This window comes from Mastomys coucha, unplaced genomic scaffold (genome assembly GCF_008632895.1).
Source record: "Mastomys coucha isolate ucsf_1 unplaced genomic scaffold, UCSF_Mcou_1 pScaffold21, whole genome shotgun sequence".
NCBI lineage: Eukaryota > Metazoa > Chordata > Mammalia > Rodentia > Muridae > Mastomys > Mastomys coucha.
In genome coordinates this window covers 65782272-65800143 of record NW_022196904.1, presented here as the reverse complement: position 1 = coordinate 65800143, position 17872 = coordinate 65782272, and the positions used below count along the sequence as shown (strand labels likewise).

Sequence of the window (17872 nt, the reverse complement as noted above, 5' to 3'; positions counted from 1 at the left end):
ACATGGTGGCTCACAACCATCTGTAATGAATCTGATGCCCCCTTCTGGAGTATCTGAAGATAGTTACAGTGTACTTACATATACTAAATAAATAAATCTTAAAAAAAAAATAATTAAAAAAAAAACCTACGTGTCAAAATACCCTTGACAGCCAATTGAACTGCATTTGCACAAAGTTTCAATAGTCATTTTCAGATTACTTGTTTAAGTAAAAATGTTCTTCAGCTCTGCCTCTTGAGCTTGACATTTCTCAGTGCTCAGACTAGCTTGTTTTCTGTGAAGTTTAGCAGAGGCAATATCATTTGAAAAATATTTCTAGATTTAAGATGCCTACCGTGTACAAAGTGAGTTCCAGGGCAGCCAGGGGTATACAGAGAAACCCTGTCTTGAAAAAAAACAAATGAAGCCTACTATAAGGGCTAGAGAGATTGTTCAGCGGTTAAGAGCACTGACTCCTCTTCCAGAGGCCCTGAGTTCAATTCCCAGCAACCACATGGTAGCTCACAACCATCTGCAATGGGATCCAATGCCCTCTTCTGGTGTGTCTGAAGACAGCAATACTGTGCTCACATACATAAATAAATCTTAAAAAAAAAAAAAAAAAGAATACAAAGAAGCCTACTGTGACATAAATAATCATTTTAATATCTGTTCTTCGATAGGATCCTAGGAAAAGATGAGAAAAACTGAATTGTGTCTATATTACATTAATTTGATCAGGATTAATTTCCCGATTGAGGTAATTATGATAATATAAGAAAGGTATCTTTGTTTTTAGGAGACATATTAAATTATTTAGGAGTACAGAAACTTACTCTCTGAAGGAGAGTGATAAAGAAAGGGAGTATTCTGGAAAAATATGAAATATTGTAACATTTGGTGATTCCAGGGAAGAATACACAAATTCCTTATACTATTTTTTCCATGTATTTTTCTTGCTAGGAGAGTCATTTTACCCATTTTCAAGTCTGAAATTATTTCAAAAATCCTTTTAAAAATGGTGTCATATTTAAACCCCACAAGATAATAAATGTAATATATGCATCAAAGAGATTTTTACATACCAAGAGGAAGAGCTAAAAACTGATATCTTAGCAGTATGGTTAAGTATAAAGATAGTCCAAAGAAGAAGCAGACACACTTTAGAAGTTAACAAGGTCCCAAAGTAAGAATATTGATAAGAAAAGTGGTTAAGATATACTTATTTTTTAAAAAAAGTAATATACTCACTGTCCAATCCAGGATGACTGATTGTCATTAATGAGATGGACTTTGTCAATGGAGAAGAAATGGCTGATGTACAGTAATTAAATCCCTGTTGTTTAGACCTGTAACATGTCTACAAATAAAAAAATGAAGAATGAGTTCTAAGTGCATATTCATATATTTAGACATGTGCAGATTTTGCACTGACCTAACTTAGTGAAAGAAGAAGTGGGATCCAGTCTGCCTCTGCCACTTAATTGTTACTGAGCTTCTAAGAAGTTGCCCAGCTTTTCTAAGCCTCCTGTTTTCTCCTGGAACTGGTGAGTACTCACTATTTACAATGGGTTTCCATCCCTCAGAGCTTTTAATAACGTTTCAAATTGAGTAAGTACTCAGTAGGTATCCGCTGGCCACACAACCTGCCTGGTAAGTAACTTCACCAGAAGCAACAAACTACATAGAGCACTACTCCTTTGAAAAATCAAACCATCTTCAGAGGTTGATAATAGGACATGTTGCTATTCTGATTATAAGGACTTGGGAACTGAGATGTGAGCAGAAAGAGGTTCAAGAGCATTAGCAAAGCAGCACTGCATCTGGGAAGAGGCGAAATCTCTTTCACTTCCTGTTAGATTGACTGTACATGAACACAGGGTGATTGCAATTTAGTAACTGAACTTCCTCAGTAGAGTTACTGGCAATTTAAATCCGTAATACATGGCATTTTAAAAGCCATGTAGCCCAAGCAAAAGCAGAGGCTTCTTTTAACATCCCTGAAAGAACCATTTTTACTTCAGGTGATAAGGGACTCACGTCTCTTTCTTTTTGAGACAGCTTGTTTGAATATTCTCACAAGATGAAATCTGCCTCTTTCTGACTCAAACAAGTTGAAAGAGACACTGAGCATCTACTAGCATGCACTCACTCATTTGGGCCAAAGAGTTCTGAGTATTTAGAGCTTGTTCCATGTGTAACCATGGAATCTGAGGCAAACAGTTGCTATGTTTCAAATACAACTGTGAGGTCTGAAAAATGACCTCAGAGAACAGCAGACTTTTAAGAGGAAGTTGACTGCAGGCAACTTGTCTAGATCAGAAAGATACATGCAGCCCAACACCCACTCTGAGGTTGTGCACAAGAGGAACTAAAGGTAAGATGAAAGTTCTATGAAGACTATGCATAGCATAGCACAGCACACCACGGTATCAAAATGCTGATATTTATCTGGAAGTGTTGACTTTATCTAGAAAGTTAAGTCAGAAAGATGGCAATGATAATTAGTATCATTTAGTAAAAGACAAGGTCATCTGTCAAGTTTCTCAGAAAAGGTCGCACAAACAGTATTAAGAAAATGAAAATATTCTCATTAAAAACTGTCTACTTCTAAGTCATGGAAAGAAAAAGCAACTGTCACCAAGTCCAAGCTAAACTTGTGGCATTAGAAAACTTACTTATAGGGGTGTGCAGCTCTCACAGTTAAGGGAGGGATCAATAGGCATTTCTTGAGCAGTGCAATTGAGACAAAGACCATATTTTCTCTAGGAAATAACCTTGGGGCATAGATTTTTCAAATTGCTAAATTTAATAATGACATACAATATACTTTAAAACTCAATTTACAATGAACTGAATATTTTCCCAATCCTAAAACACTTGCTGTGATGGAATACTTACATCTGTATAGATTAATGTATTCTTTAAAAAAAAATATTTTATATTTATTTATTTATTTTGTATAGAGTGTTTTATCTGAATGTATATATGTGTGCTACATTCATGTCTGGTGCCCCTGGAGGTCAGAAGAAGGCACTTGATGCTTGGAACTGGAGTCATGAATGGTTGTGAGCCACTTTATATGGGTGCTAGGAACCAAATGCCAGTCCTCTGCAAGAGCAGTTAAGTGTTCTTAAGCACTGAGCCATTTCTCCAGACCAATTGATATATTCTTTAATATTCATGTTTAGTTCTAAAAATGTGTTATTGCTAGAACTGAAGATACTATTTAACAGACAAGTAATCATAGTACTAATATTTACTAGTACTAATAAAAAGCACAAAAGTGAGGTCATATTAGGGGGTAATAGTCCACCACACCCATCAGCATAACATACTTATTTTTTAGCCTTACCTGCTGATCAAACATCCTATGATGCTGTCTCTGGTCTGGCTCCAGATGTTCTTCTGAAAGTGACATCAAAGAGTTTCTCTGTTCCTCACCACTGAAAGGGTTTCTGAGCTCGCTGGAGTTTGCAGAGCTCAATTCTAGAGATGAGGATGGCTTATTTCCAACACCTCCTCCTGTCAAGCCTTCCAGACTGAAACTGAACATAGAGCACAACAGTTCAGTCACTGTGGTCTCAGAATGGGAGGATACAAATATCCCTCTAACTTGTATATTTCTTTTTCGATGTTTCCTTCTCAAAGTATCTACAAGAATACAGAGCATGTAAGTCTCACTCATCTTCCTCCCAGTGGTATTAGACGCCAAGGAAGAACAACAGATGTGCTTATTTCCCTACCTCATTCAACTTACCTAATGTTGAACCAGATACTATAATTTTCTCATCATTTTTTCAATATACCATATGTACAGACCATATTTATCTTATCATCTATGTGTGTGTAGGATTTCATCGATGTGATAAAAGTAATCTTTCCAGAATCTGACTCGTTGAGTGCCAAATGTCATAAAGCACAAGCATAAGGAGTTTGGAGATTGGAAAGTGAGTGACTTGGCTGTGCGCTCACCGTGTACACCTTGATAAAATGATACTCATTTATATTTTGGTTGACTCTTAACAACTTTCTGGGTACACTTCTACCTAGAAAACTCTGGTTTCACTAATTAGCACACCATCTGTGCACACCTGGCCAGATGATAGCTTAGTGAGAATTGTCAGCTTCAGAGAGACACCACTGGGGCATAAATGCTGAGAAAGGTAACAGGGTTCGGGACTTTAAAAGGGTATTCTGAGGTCCAGATTTTGTGGTTATGTTTTGAAAGTGAGGCTGAAGAAGAAGGCTATCTGTCTACCCTCTTTGGAGTTGCTAACTAGAATAATGCACACATTGGCTATAACTACATTGAAAGAACTTCTTTGAAAGAAGAATACAGTTGTAACTGATTGTGTTCTCAGCAATCAGCTGGAATTTTATTTAGATGTATATTCAAGCTATATAGTTACTTCTGTTCTGGGAAATTGTATAGTTAATTATTATAATTAAGTTCATATATGACAGCTCCAAAGGGTTATTTTTTTCTTCCTAAGTTATGAACTGAAGCCACTTACCTCTATTTTCTCCAGTGGGTAAACTATTAACACATTTGTTGTTCTTATTTCAATATGACAATAGAAGTCATAATGAACTACAACTAAATGTCTTTGTAGAAACATTTTTTAACATCAGGCATAAGAAGAAAGTTTAGCTAAGTTAAGAAATTTAGTTTTCCACTGCGAAATATCTGAAAAGCCTGAGAAAAGCTGATCTATGCTAACCACAAAACTTAATCCTGAAAACCTTTTAATAATTAAATCTTGCTGCCTAACTCAAAAGACAAATAGGAAATGATGAGGCATTAAACTCAGAACCTAAATGTGGGACTTGAAAGTATAATAGAAACCAGGGCCTATTAGCTGTGTTGATTCATTGTTTAAGACTCTGGGAACTTTGAAAGACAAAGGCAAGGGCTTACAGCATAGATACAAGGTTTATGCAGAGACCACAGCCATCTATTGCTACCTGAGAGAAACAAAGCAGCAGTGGGGACTGTCCCTAGGCCACAGTCCTGCAATTGGTTAGTGGTGTCCACAGCGAAGGCGGCAGCAGTATACTATGCTTACAAACATTGCAAGCTGCCCATGTACATTCCAGCCACAGAGAAGCCAGCGATAGCCCAAAGCCAGAAGTCTTACTTTATGGTTCCTGGTTTGGTGGCTGGACATGAAATACTATACCTTCTGATATTAAAGTCAGCATTCAGGGCAGCCGAGTACTGCACACCAGAGGGACACCAGCTCATACTGGAGATGACATCAAAGGCAGAAACAAGAAATGGAGGGAGAAAAGAGGAAATAGGTTTGGATTATTCAGTTTAAAAAGAAAGGATATAAAGGTAGACTTACATGATCATTAAAACAAAACAAACAAACAAACAAAGACAACTGAATGTAACACTGAGTATTTAGGAGAAGACTAGAAAAAGAACCACAGGCATTTAATACTGTCCAGCTGATGTCCATTCAGACATTGTTTAGGGAAAGATCATGTGAGCTCTTTATGGGATAACTACTCCAAGTGAAAGTTAATTTCTTCTACCAATCCCTTGGCAAAAGCTGCACCCTACACATGGCTTCCTCTGCAGACATTCCCAGAGAGGTGTTCCTAATTCCACCATTGTGGCCAAGTGTTACTCTGTATCCATCCCTGCTCCCACACCCTTCGATTCAAGGCAGTCACTCCTAGGCTTGAATGGAAAGGAAACAGACATTACAAACAGCCCAGAGGCCTCACAGAGAAATCAGTACTTTTTCTATATGTTCCCATTATGGATCCAGATAAGCCAGGTAATTTATGAATTTTATAAAACAGTTAACTCATAGTTCTTCTTTAGAAGCTATTCACTAGGTTTTTCTGCTTAAAATAAGGCAAATACAATAAAGGCCATACATTCCTTATAGTTTTACACCGATAAGCAGACTTATTTTTCTAAAGTTCTATGGCAGTAAGATGGAAAAGTCTTTTAAATTTTAATTTTGTATTTATTTCCCCAAAATTAAAAAAAAAAATCCATTTGGTCACTTGCTTCCTTGTTTATCCTATGCAACACAGCAGGGGAGGAAAATTCAGGGTGGAAAGGTTAAATAAATTCAGCAGGCAAAAAAGTAACCAATAATATTAACTGGTTCTCTGTGCCTACAACTTTATCGCTGGCCATGATCTTCATTTGTTTAGTTCCTTGAGACACATGCTCAAGGTGTAGTCTAAGGTCACAATTTTTGATTCACAAATATTGTCACCTAGAAAATACTGCTGGGGGGGGCTTAAAATTCTAAGTGCTGTGCTTCTGTCTTAGAACAACAACAGCAAAGACAACGAAAGTGCCCCAGACAAGAGTGAAAGCACTGCTGTAGACAGCAGAGCCACCCACTGGCTGGACCTCGAGCTCTAACAGAGGGAAGGAGACAGGAGACAGCGAGGTGTTATGACAGTTTTCTCTACAGTTGTTCCAAATAGTATGACGGATTTCAAATCCGATTCAACAACAGGGAAAGGCTCAAATAAGGAAAAGAAGAAACATAGTTTAAGGCGTCTCTCATCTGGAAAGAAGGATTAGACTAACTCAAATTTATTTGGATGAGCAGAGGTGAAACATAATTGACAAACATTCATAAAGCTCAGAAGTCCATCCTCTGAATCACTAGTTTTTACCCTTCTTCCAATTGGATACTTAAGTATCTGTTTTCACTACCCATTGCCCTACAGAGAGGGTTTCTCTATGTAGTCTTATCTGCCCTGGAACTTACTCTGTAGAGCAAGCACGCAGAGATCTACCTGCTTTGGCCTCCCTAATGCTCGGATTAAAAGTGTGCACCACATGCTTGGCTCTGACTTCTTATTAAAAACAGAAAATCATTAACTCAATATACATTGTCAAATCATAATTCTTTTTTTTTTTTTTTTTTTTTTTTTTTTTTTTTTTTTTAGTTTTTTTGAGACAGGGTTTCTCTGTGTGGCCCTGGCTGTCCTGGAACTCACTCTGTAGACCAGGCTGGCCTCGAACTCAGAAATCCACCTGCCTCTGCCTCCCAAGTGCGCCACCACGCCCAGCTCATAATTCTTAAAGATAAGAATGATCTCTTTGTAGTTTTAAATATCTCCTCTACTCTAAGACCATGATGATGCTGGGAAAAGCATTTAAGATGCAGAACAGGAGGGGAAAAAGAGTTATACAGGTTTCACAGGATCCAGCAAGTTGCAAATGATCTAAGCCGTCCCCGACTTTTTCCTTAATTAAAGCGTATTTCCGAGAGCCTCTAAAATCATAAGGTTCTTTGACTTTGAAATTTAGTAAGTCGAGTTTATTTTGGAGAACAACTTTCTTCTTTAACATTCATTGGAATGTTTCAGTTTTATAAGTTTGATTATGAATCATGTTCTTCCTACAAAAATAATTTTCACTTAGGGCCTGCTGTAAGCTCAAGTTATGACGTTTCATGTGTGGAGCTTAGGGCTGCCCCATAGGCAATGACTCACCGTCTTTCACTGTGTGCGTTTCACATAGTTCATAATGTTAGTTCATAATGAAGCACTTTTACCAGAGAGAGCAACTAAACATTTGCAAGGGTTTTGGATACTACCTATTGAGAAAGGCACTTAATAATCTGTTCCCCCAAAGAACAACCTAATATCATGCACGATCATTTGAGGTTCATGAAAATGTCAGAACTTAAAATCAAAATTTCCCTTAAAATATGGAATTGAAGGATACATCTGAAAATGATGGAGTAGGAAGATTTTTGCCTTTCTCACAAATATTCTGCCAATAGATAAAAGTGTATTTACAAATCTCTTTATATAAGAAATAAACAATAAAAGAATCACACTTCTGATTTCTAATTTTTTTAAACAATGGAAGAAAAACCAGTAATAGCTCTACAAAACAAGTCCTTAAAACATGAAGCAACTGAGCATGTTTTAAATAAATATGGCTTCTTAGCTTATAAATATTAGCTTTATTTTTACTTGATAAATAATAATTGTCAAGCAATTCAAAAATAGGTATCAGTTTATGCTAGATTGCTTTCTAAAAATACGACCAGGTGGCCAGCTAACAAAAATCTTTCTTTATATTGTTCAAGAATGTACTGAAAATATTTTAGAACCTATGTCAGAGTAAGCATAATCATATTTCTGGCTAATCTTGTTTTCTTTTCCTTTCTGGAGACAGATAGAAGAAAAGTATCCCTCAAAGTCCAATAGCTATATATAACATAGAAAACCCCCTGAATTCTCCTAGAAAGTTACCTGAGTCAGTAAGTGTGTGTGTATATTATAAATTTAGGACTAGAAAAAGAGACATAGTTTAGACTAAAGAAATTATTTCCTGTTAGGTGGACTTAGCAATTAACAAGCACCTATATTTTATTTGCCTGCATCAGAAATAAATGTTTAAAAATGTGGTCTAATCATGGTAACCAGATGAGATGCTTGTTAGTACATGCTCAGAGATGACAGGGTTAGTTCAATCCAGTGAACTCTGTACCTTCTCCTATGAATGGGAGGTCTCCTGACAACATGCCCAAGAGCTTGCATTGAACTGAAAATGAATGATGGAAGAGGTCAGTAATGGAGGTGAACCATGACACACAAACTCCTAAAACAGAGGTCACACTGAGAAGAAAAATAATCCCAAAGACAAACTGCAAGCAGGGAAGAGACTGAAAGCCTGGAATGATAAAAGTATCAGAACCTGAATGTCTTTCAGGGCAACAAAAAGGTTCTTTTTGTTACCTTGGTACTCCAAGTAGCTAATTTGTTATCTTAATATGGAGATTAGTGTAAGTTATAAAAGTAAATGGGTCAGAAAAAAGTGCCATTCAAAACATTAAAAGGGGTTTCCTTTAGACTTTAAAATTTAGGTAACAAAATATACAATAATAGTATATGAATTAGTCAAACTAATATAATGGTAAGCCTAACTACTATTCCATTGCATCTCAAGGCATTAAGACAGAACTAGATAATCCTTTACCCTAAGCTCAAAACAGGTATGATATATAGGCATAAGATTGCCATGTAACCTTGGATGAGTCTTTAATCTGGCTTCATTTTCTTCATCTGAACTACATGATTCAAATATATATATACCCCTGCAATCAATCATCACAAACAGATCTATAGTGAGTTATGCAAAAAAATGTATATTTATAAATAGATCCCCATTCCCTGATCAGTCCTTCATCTCCTAAGACAAGGATGTCTTATCAAGAAGTCACTCAGGCTTCGGGGAGTAACTTATGCCCATGAGGTGATTATGCCTCATGACCATATGAATGTTTGAAAAGAAAACTGCATGAATACAACTAGGAAGGAAAGCCATTAGAAATTATTGTTTTATATAACCTCAGATTTCAAAAGTATGTAAACAGAACACGACAAGATAAAGAACACTTTGCTTTGTTTTAGACTACCATCCTAATGCCATGGAATAATATGGGATTGTACAATGACTTGACTGTGACTAGAAATTTAGATTCTATTGTAGATGATGTCAAGTGTCTGCAACAGTCTTTTATTACACAACTATGGGAAAATAATACCTGAATCACAGAGATGATTAAAAAATGGTATAAGGTAATATGCTATGAAAAAGTCTGAAAAAAACTGGCAAACTAGTGAAGTACAGAATTTGGTTCTGACCTCTGGGATTAATATTTTCTTTATATAATTCAGAACCTAGGACACTGCCTGACATAAAAAAATGCTCAATCTCTGCTGGTTGATTAAAAGAATAAATGAAGGGCTGGAAACTGGCTCTGTAGTTAACTGAACTAGCTATTTTTTTTCAAAGGATCTGGCTTTAATTCCCAGCACTGAAATGGTGTCTCACCATATGGTTACAGTTATAGGTGTCTGTAATTCCAGTTCTAGAGAATATGATGTTCTTTGTGCCCCCCTTGGGCTATATAGCTATAATACAATGAGGAAAAAAAGCTCCCAATAATTGAATTATTTATAACAACTATTTTAAATCAACTCTTAGTAACTGAGTGTGATAACTCCTGTCTACAATGTCAGCAATTGAAGGACTAAGTGAGGGTGAAGTATGTTGAATTCATGGCCAGCTTGTACCACACACACACACACACACACACACACACACACCTATCCATCTATCCATCCATCCATCCATCCATCCATCCATCCATCCATCCATCCACCCACCCATCCACCCACCCCCAATTCCAAAAATTAGTCAAAAACAAAAGCAAAGAAAATAACCCCCAAACAAGCAGCAACCTCTTTTACTGGCTGAGAGCATGTCTTAGTAAAGTGGCCCTGGGGCAAGCATACCTGTAACTTGTTATAATGCTACAGTATTTGAGCTATAAAATTAAAGCCAACTTCTTATGTGCTGCTGTTAAGCTGAAAGTTTAATCCTGGGATCTCTTGTAAATATACCCAAAATGTATGACACATATAGAAAAACACCAACAATTTGAGTATGTGTCACACGAGTCTTGTGTTCTCTTGAGAATTACATATTGATAACTAATACTTTATCAAATTTCTATATTAGAAACACATGGCTTTAATTATTATTATTTTTTAAAGATTTATTTATTTATTATATGTAAGTACACTGTAGCTGTCTTCTGACACCCCGGAAGAGAGCATCAGATCTCATTACTGATGGTTGTGAGCCATCATGTGGTTGCTGGGATTTGAACTCAGGACCTGCAGAAGAGCAGTCAGTGCTCTTAACCGCTGAGCCATCTCTCCAGCCCGGCTTTAATTCTTAGGGAACACCAAACCACAAAGATGTGTTAAGACTGTAAGATTTCAATATTATCTTAATTAAAAATTAGCAGAATTCTTTCTTCCAGATTCATGAACTTCACTGATTAATCTGTTAAGAATAAGCCTTACCCTTTACTAGATGTTCACTATATGACAATAATAGCTATGTTACCAAAGATATGTTGAAAAGAAGTATTCTGCAGATGAGAATATTAAAGCTTACACTGCTCAAGTAGCTGCCCATCATGTACACTCAAGTTACAGAGCTGGACTCAGAATGCACATCTGCCTAGTTTCATTTGGGTTACCTTTTCTACCAGTGTCTCCTATTTTTTTTTTTCCTTTTTTAAACCAGTAACAGTGCTAAATCAGATACTTCTCAAAAGAGAACAAACACTGAGTTATGAAATGCACAGGTCCCTATCTTACCTCCGTTGGTTCATTTCTGCATCACTGGCTGCATTCTTCCCAGGTCCCCAGCTATGCCTCCGGAAAGGAGAAAGAGACCTCATGGAGCTCCTCAGAAAAGAGCAATTTGCAGGCACTTCAGTGATGCTGTCCATCTCCTCCTCGTCCATGTCACCAGAGCCAGCAGGCTCACTCTCACTCTCTCGACTCTCAGGTCCCACACCATGGCTGAAAAAGCCATTGGAACCTTGATGAGTTCTGGACCTGCTTAACTTTGAAGTCTGAGGAAGGGACACATCACTGCCGTGAGAAGAATGTCGATCCAGGGAAGCTGTGTCCTCTGTGGAAGAACTGGATCCTGTTGTATCACAGAGTAACTGCTCCTCCTCAGGCTGTAACAGAGAGAGAGAGCACACAGGGCTGAAACCAACAAGCCAAGCAGATATTCTGTTCTATCAGACCCGGCCAATGCTTCATAGTTGATTGGATACAAGCAATATTAATAATCCACTTAAAGCTTATTTTTTATTATTATTATTATTATTATTATTATTATTATTTAAGAAAATCATCCACGACCACAATTAGATTCTAAGTCCTCTGGTTTCCAAGAGGGCACTGTGGGCTGTGACCCCTTTGGCAAATGTCTACCTCTAAAAATATTTATATTACAATTCTTAACAGTAACAAAATTACAGTTATGAAGTAGCAATGAAAATAATTTTATGGTTGGGGGCCACCACAACCTGAGGAACTGTATTGAAGGGTCATAGCGTTAGGAAGGCTGAGAACCACTGCAACAGAGGAATGTTCTAGATCTCTATCATTTTACTAAAGGCACTAGACTATATAGAAGGCACTAGACTATATAGAAGGCACTAGACTATATAGAAGGCACATTCATTTTTGTTTTTAATGGGGAAAAACAATTCTTAGTTTAGTTCTTTCAATCCACCATCAACTGAAATGAAGGAAACCATTAACTCCTAGGGTTTCTGCTTTATGAACCTCCAAGCTCGTACACTAGGTTTCTAAAAGGTTTAGGTTTAACTGAAACTAGCCAGCCTACAGAGCTGCGTTAAGGTAGAGAATTTACTATTCCAAAGCCAAGTATGACTGCTGTTTACTTGTGAAAACTGCCTAATAGTTTCAATGCCACCAGAAGTTTGTCAAAGGAACATAAAGAAAGAATACTACTGTTTCTGTGTTTACTGAGAATGGGTTGTGTGTTCTAAAGCCAAATTACATAAAATAATGCAAAGAATACCCTTTTTAATAAGGTGACAATGTTCCTTTCCTGGCTAACCGTACCTAATTATGTAAATCTTGTCTTAGTAGCTTGGCATCCTGCACTTACTGTGAGACACTAAACGCCATGACATGATGAGCGAGGGAAAGATTAGCTCCATTTCATATTCTATTTTGGCTTCACATTAGACAAGGAACAGGGAAATAGGTAAACGCATGCAGAATTTTTTTTCCCTTTTCACAATACACTACTAATCAAGACATTTGGTGATATTAAGGAGAATCTTTTTTCTTTCTTTCTTTCTTTTTTTTTTAATTGGTTTTTCGAGACAGGGTTTCTTTGTATAGCTCTGGCTGTCCTGGAACTCACTCTGTAGACCAGGCTGGCCTCGAACTCAGAAATCCGCCTGCCTCTGCCTCCCAAGTGCTGGGATTAAAGGCGTGCGCCACCACCGCCCGGCTAAGGAGAATCTTTAAAACAGGCTCTCACTATATATCCGTGGTTGTCCTGGAATGCACCATAGATCAGACTGGCCTTAAACTCACAAAGTGAGTTTAAACTCAGAGTGCCTCTGCCTCCTGAGTACTGGGATTAAAGGCGGCACTGAGTTGAGACTTTGGTACAGCACTTTAATAAGACTAATCAAAGGAGAAGTAACTCCTATAAATTGTTCTTTAACCTCCACAAATATACCATGGCATCCGCTCCCCCATGCAAGCATACAATAATTGAATAAATAAAATATAATGAGAAGGTAAAGACATATGTCATTTTTTTAAAGAGAAAAATCAAAACTCGTAAGAACTAATGAGTTCTTTTAGCTTTGGAATGGAAAACAGCTCTGAAATTGGAGAATTTGTAAGGGCACACAAGACTTCTAGCCCACCTATAAGAGGCACCTTTCTACCTTCTGGGCTTCAGCTTACCTTCACTCTGAAAAATTCAATTTCCTAGACTGCTTTGTAAATACATTGTGAGATAAATGGACAGAAAAAACACTGACAGATCAGAAAACGTAAGTCCCAGATCATCAAAGAACCCTGCCATGCTACAGTTAACAGTAGAATCCAGACTTGAATCCAGGCTACTTTGATTCAAACATTCCTACTGTGTTATTTCAGCTGCCCTTTAAAAAACCTAATGAGAACAAGATCTTGATGTTAGTACTGAAGAGTCCCTTTACTGGTTTAAGAGGCAAAATAAAACTACGTCATTATATAAATTCTAATGTGCAACAGGTATTATTTTAAAATAAAATTATTGGTGGAAGATAATGGTACACTCCCTGTAATCCTAGCCCATGGAAGGTAAAGCAGGATGATCAGGAATTTCAGGCTAGCCTGGGTTAAAACACTAAGAAGGAGCAATAGATCTGAGTTAAATTCTATTTATCATATTCTTTTCAAGACAGAAGTTTCTAGTATGGAAATGACTCCTGGTCAGAATAATAGGTACTTTTTCATTTTGTACCTAGTCTAAAAAGGACACTTCTTAAAGAAATAAAATAGTTCCACCTACTAACTTACTCTTGGTATTTGTGTGTGTGTGTGGTGCATGCACATGCTGGAAACTGGATTTCGGCCCTTACATGTGCCAGGCCTGTACTCTACCCTTGAACTTTATTCTAGCCTCAAATCTAAAACTCATAAAACAAGTCAAAAGTCAAACTTTTAACACAAGTATGTATGTATGTATGTATGCATGTATGTATGTATGTATGTATGTATGCATCCATCCATCCATCCATCCATCCACCCATCCATCCATCCATCCATCCATCCACTCATCTAACACAGGTATCAATATTAAAACAAAATGAGAACAACTTGTGGCCTATTCATATATACACCCTCATCTCTCTAAAAATTTTTTTATCTTATGTATATGTGTATCTTACCTGTGTGTATGTTTGTATACAACATGCATGCCTGGTGCCCATGGGAGCCAGAAAAGGGCAACAGATCCCCTGGGGCTAGAGTTAAAGATGGATGTGGGTGCTAGGAATTGAACCCAGGTCCTCTGGAAGAACAGTTAATATTCCCAACCACTGAGCCATCTAACTCCCACACGTATATTTTAGACAGGCAAAAACCTGACTAGAATGTATCCTCAACACAGACTCTTTCTGCAGAGAATGCTGTAACATTTCCTGATGTTTACTTATTCTAACTTGTTCTCGATGAGACATGACCTCTAGCATTTTAGAGGTGAGAAAACAAGTTAATTCAAGACTAATTTTGCTAGTCAGCTGGCAGAGCTAGGTGTTCCCACCACCCTTTTTAAGATCTTTAGATGACTCTAAAGACAGCTAGGATTGAATCCTCCAAAATAAATAAAGCTGTTGTTAAAGTTACAAATATAATAACGAGATATGTCTTAATCTTGAAAATAAAAGCCCCAAATTACAAATCTTTAAAGCAAAACATCAACACAGGGAACAGAAAAGCAAACAGGGGAGGACACAAAGCAGTAAGCTGAATAAGAATCTATTAAATTATACTTCATCAAATTAGAAATTTCAGCTAACCAAGGCAGTTTTACATAAGTGAATAGGCAAATGATATAAGAGAAGGTATTTGCAAACCATGAATCTAATAAAGGAGCAGTATCCAGGATATATATCATCCGCTTCTCGGTAACAACAAAGAACCCAATTATTTTAATGGGCAAAGATATGAACAGATGCTCTATACAGGAAGACACTTGAGTTGCCAATGGACATGTGAAAATCTGTTTAATATCACTAGTTGTCAGGAAATACAAATCAAAACCATAATGAGATAATACTGCATGGATACCAAAAACAGTAACAATGAAAACAATTGTGTTTGTTACTAAGGATGCAGAGTAACTGGGATTCTCATACATCACTAGTGAGAACATCAGAGAGATGGCCAGTTTGTGAGACACTCTATCTCTCAGATAACTATGAAATGCAAACCTCACTCCCAGGGTTGTACAGGAGAAACAATATTCTTCAGATTTATATGCCACTTATGTGACATATATGCCACCATTTATGTGATAATCAGAGAAAACATCTTTGATGGGGAATGTTTTTTACTCCTCCTGAAGGGCTGACTGGTCACTGAGAAGGATGGCATATAAAGAGATTTCCCATGGTTATGTTTGTATAGGCTATGTGTTCATGAAGCTCCAGGTTACAAAGGTAGTGGATGTATTTATCAGAAGCAACTGAGCTAAGTGGTGGTGGTGTGTGCGGTTAATTTCAGCACTCGGGAGGTAGAAGAAGGCAGATTTCGAGGTCAGCCTGGTCTACAGAACAAGTTCCAGAACAGTCTGGTCTACTCAGAAAAACCCTGTCTTAAAAAAATGACCGACCGACCATCAACCAAAGCCAGGCAGTGGTAGTGCACGCCTTTAATTCCAGCACTTCTAGCGACTAGAGGTTGAGGCAGGTGGATCTCTGTGAGTTCTAAGACAGCCTTGTCTACAGAGCAAGTTCTAGGATAGCCAAGGCTATACAAAATATCCCTGTCTTGAAAAACCAGAAACAACAGAATTTTCAGGGTTTATATATAAATTATATATATATATATATATATATATATATGTATATATACACACACACATATATATGTATGCATATGCTTACATATAAAATGTATCTCCCCCAAATCCATTAATCTTAGAAAAATAATGATTCTAAGAATTTACATCTGTGTATGGACATACTTGTAATTTGTTTTGAAATATATCATCAAATTTAGGAAGGCGGGTGTAAACAGAACACACCTATGTAGTAAGTAAACATAATAAAAAAAATGATGGCAGCTGGAAGGTAAATGGATGAGTGTTCCCTGCAAAATTCAACAGTCTTATTTTTTTTCTGTGCTTTTTTAATACAGTATCTTGGGGGAAATGCCTGTTTAACTCTCTTAGAAAGTTATACTAACTATATCTGTATCTACGGAAAGATACACATCATATTGCTAAACACAAGAAAGACAAAACTACCACAAATTTTATACAGTTACTATATCCAAAGGAATCATGTTCAATACTGCCAATAAATAGCCTTTCATTTATTCAGCTAGTATTTATTATTTATATTATACATAAGACATATTACTGTCTTGAAAAACAACTAACATTTTAAACACTCATGACATGTCCCAAATCGCTATGTTTTTATGTTTTATCACTACCTAAGACTCTTAAGTCCTAAATCAGTTATTTAAATCAACTATATTTTATGATTACATACTTTCTTTCTCAGATAGTTCCAAAAAGAATTGCAGGATTTCATCTTAGTTTAAAAACAAAGCATAAATTTATGCTGCTGATCTAAAAATGACCTTAGGAACAGGCAAATATTTATAAGAATAAACATAAGGCTCTTAACACTCACCAAAGAGTCACATTTCCCAGGAGGTGCATGTTGTTAAAGAGACCTCCAAAGGGCTAGAGATAAATGGCTACAGGAAGTGACCTAATGCACCACTCACAGTTCACAGAAAAGCATGTTGTAATGGCTTGCCTAAAGATTCCCTCCAAACCCCAAAAGACTGAAAGAGAGGAACTGAAGGCCCTGGGAAGACACGAAGTAACTGACGTTGCATAGCACATGCTGTAAGAATGGTCAGAGAAGACTTTAGGAAAGCAGAATTGAGGGTCTGTCTACCAACTGGTTTTTAGAGCCATATTGAAGAAACTGAAAGTAAAGCAACGAAACAGGGAAGAGATGTTAGAGTCAAACCTCAATGTGAATCTCAATTTTCCTCAGTCACCCAGTTATTTTAGACAGACTTGTTTACCGGTTGGTCTTAGGGTTTCTACTGGTGGGATAGAACATCATGACCAAAAGAAACTTGGGGAGAAAAGACTTTATGTTACTCTATATCCATATGACAGTCCAACACAGTGAGAAGTCAAGGTGGGACCTCAAACAGGGCAGGGACCCAGGGGCAGGAGCAGATGCCGAGGCCATGGAAGAGTACTCCCTACAGGCTTTGCTCCTCATGGTTTGCTCAGCCTGCCTTCTTACAGCACCAAGGATCACCAGCCCAGGAATGGCAACACCTACAGTGAGCTGGGCCCTCCCTCATCAATCACCAATCAAGAAAATGCAGCACAGTTTTGGCCACGGGACAATCTTGTACAGGGCACTTTCTCATTTTTTTTCTTATATTGGCTATTTTCTTTATTTACATTTCAAATGTTATTCCCTTCTCCAGGTCTTCCCCCCTTGGAACCCTATTACACCATCCCCCCACCCCTGCCTCTATGAGGGTGCTCACACCCACCCTGGAAAAATATGGAGTGCTTCACAAATTTATGTGTCATCCTTGTGAAGGGGCCTTGCTAATCTTCTGTGTATCGTTCCAATTTTAGTTTATGTGCTGCCAAAGTGAGCATAGGGGGCATTTTCTCAAATGCGGTTCAAATGACTCTACCCTGGTTCAAGTTGACATAAAACTAGCCAATCAAAACCTCTGTTCCTTGTATGGTATGAGAGACAAAAAA

At 37.3% G+C, this 17872-nt stretch overlaps 1 protein-coding gene and 1 non-coding gene across 11 annotated transcripts in view; both read right to left on the bottom strand.

The window, feature by feature from the left end:
- Akap13 (A-kinase anchoring protein 13) overlaps positions 1–17872 on the bottom strand; it is a 303651-nt gene that overhangs the window by 72600 nt on the left and 213179 nt on the right. For 5 of the 10 annotated variants that reach the window (XM_031387008.1, XM_031387010.1, XM_031387009.1 and 2 more), the window contains 5 exons: positions 11158–11528; positions 8471–8524; positions 5163–5228; positions 3335–3527; positions 1231–1339 (listed from right to left, as the gene is read on the bottom strand). In XM_031387008.1, the coding sequence (XP_031242868.1) occupies positions 1231–1339; positions 3335–3527; positions 5163–5228; positions 8471–8524; positions 11158–11528 (793 nt within the window). The remainder of the gene's footprint in view (positions 1–1230; positions 1340–3334; positions 3528–5162; positions 5229–8470; positions 8525–11157; positions 11529–17872) is intronic. The other 5 variants (XM_031387014.1, XM_031387015.1, XM_031387017.1 and 2 more) reach the window with 3 other exon arrangements.
- Positions 17658–17764, bottom strand: LOC116104208. Its single transcript, XR_004123743.1, has one exon. It is a non-coding gene; the product is annotated as a U6 spliceosomal RNA (small nuclear RNA).